The sequence below is a fragment of the Octopus bimaculoides genome, chromosome 25 (genome assembly GCF_001194135.2).
Source record: "Octopus bimaculoides isolate UCB-OBI-ISO-001 chromosome 25, ASM119413v2, whole genome shotgun sequence".
In the NCBI taxonomy this organism is placed as follows: domain Eukaryota; kingdom Metazoa; phylum Mollusca; class Cephalopoda; order Octopoda; family Octopodidae; genus Octopus; species Octopus bimaculoides.
The window spans coordinates 32,465,074-32,466,489 of NC_069005.1; the positions used below are offsets into that span (position 1 = coordinate 32,465,074).

The window sequence follows — 1,416 nt, forward strand, 5'->3', positions numbered from 1 at the left end:
TATATATATATTATATATATGCATATATGCATACATACATACACAAACATGAAATACGTAAACAAATGAGTTAAATACGTAAGCAACGAGAGAAAAGAATGGAAAACAGGACAAGTAAACACAGAGAAAGGATTCCCTCGTCAGTTGTCGGCTGTCCGTCTACTCCTCATTTCGAGCATTCAACGTCTATATGAGTCTTCAAAGACAGTTGCTTCCATAAATTCTAAAATAAAATTTACGATTTATGGAGGGTCAAAGTTGGGAACAAAAACAGGACAGTGGAGACATACAAGGAAACCGACCGAAAACAAACATGGACGGTCGTTAGACCAGAACGAGAGGAAAATAATAAACGCTGGGAGAAACATTTTCTTTGAAAAGAGAAAAGATAGAAGAGAGAGAAAAAACGTCCAGTCTATTGAACGTCTGTGCAGGAAAAGAAATATGGTCACGTGAGGGAAAGAAAGATGGACGATGGTCACTTGTGAGCAACGAGAGAAAAAAAAAGAGAAAGAGGAAAGAGAGAGAGAGATACAGAAAACAGTGAAAGAGGAGGGGAGAAAAGGGAATTAGAGAATGATGGAGGAAGAAAACAGTATAGAGTCGCATCAAAAAGGGGGAGATAAACTTATTTGGAAATGGATGCGTCGCATTCAATTAGATAATAATAATAAATAATATATATATGTGTGTGTGTATATATATATATACATATATATACACGCATATACATACGCACACACATACATACACACACGCATACATCCACACGCAGATACACACACGGACATGCGCGCGCGCTATACTCACGCCCATACAAATAGTTTCCTCTCGTTTTTCTTTTCTTTCGACAGAAACGCCCTCAAGTCGAAGCCTCGTCTTGAGCAACAGCGCAGTAAGTAGTGCTGTTGTTGTTGTCGTTGTTGTTGTTGTTGTCGTTGTTGTTGTTGTTGTCGTCGTCATCGTTGCATTGTTTTAGAAAAGTCGAAAGTAATTGTCAACGTCTGATGAAGGGGAGGGTGAACAGGGGCCTCTAGGTGGTTCCCCGATCAAATTGTTATTATCATTATTATTATTAAGGCAGGGAGCTGGCAGAATTGTTAGCACGCCGGGCGAAATGCTTAGCTGTATTTCGGCCGTCGTTACGTTCTGAATTCAAATTCCGCTGAGGTCGACTTTATCTTTCATCCTTTCGGGGTCGATGAATTGACAACCAGTTGAACACTGGGGTCGAGGTAATCAACTAATCCCCTCCTCCCCCAAATTTCAGGCCTTGTACCTTTAGTATAAAGGATTATTATTATTATTATTATTATTATTATTATTATTATTATTATTATTATTATTATTATTTTATGTTTGACTTTTGCTTTGCATTTGTACAAGTTGGATCCAAGTCTCACCCAGAGACCTCAA

At 38.4% G+C, this 1,416-nt stretch overlaps 1 protein-coding gene across 1 annotated transcript in view; it reads left to right on the forward strand.

Moving 5' to 3' along the window:
• The window catches only part of LOC106870666 (uncharacterized), a 22,973-nt gene that overhangs the window by 14,630 nt on the left and 6,927 nt on the right, over positions 1-1,416 (forward strand). The window contains exon 12 of the mRNA XM_052976661.1: positions 855-895. Coding sequence (XP_052832621.1) covers positions 855-895 — 41 coding nt within the window. The remainder of the gene's footprint in view (positions 1-854; positions 896-1,416) is intronic.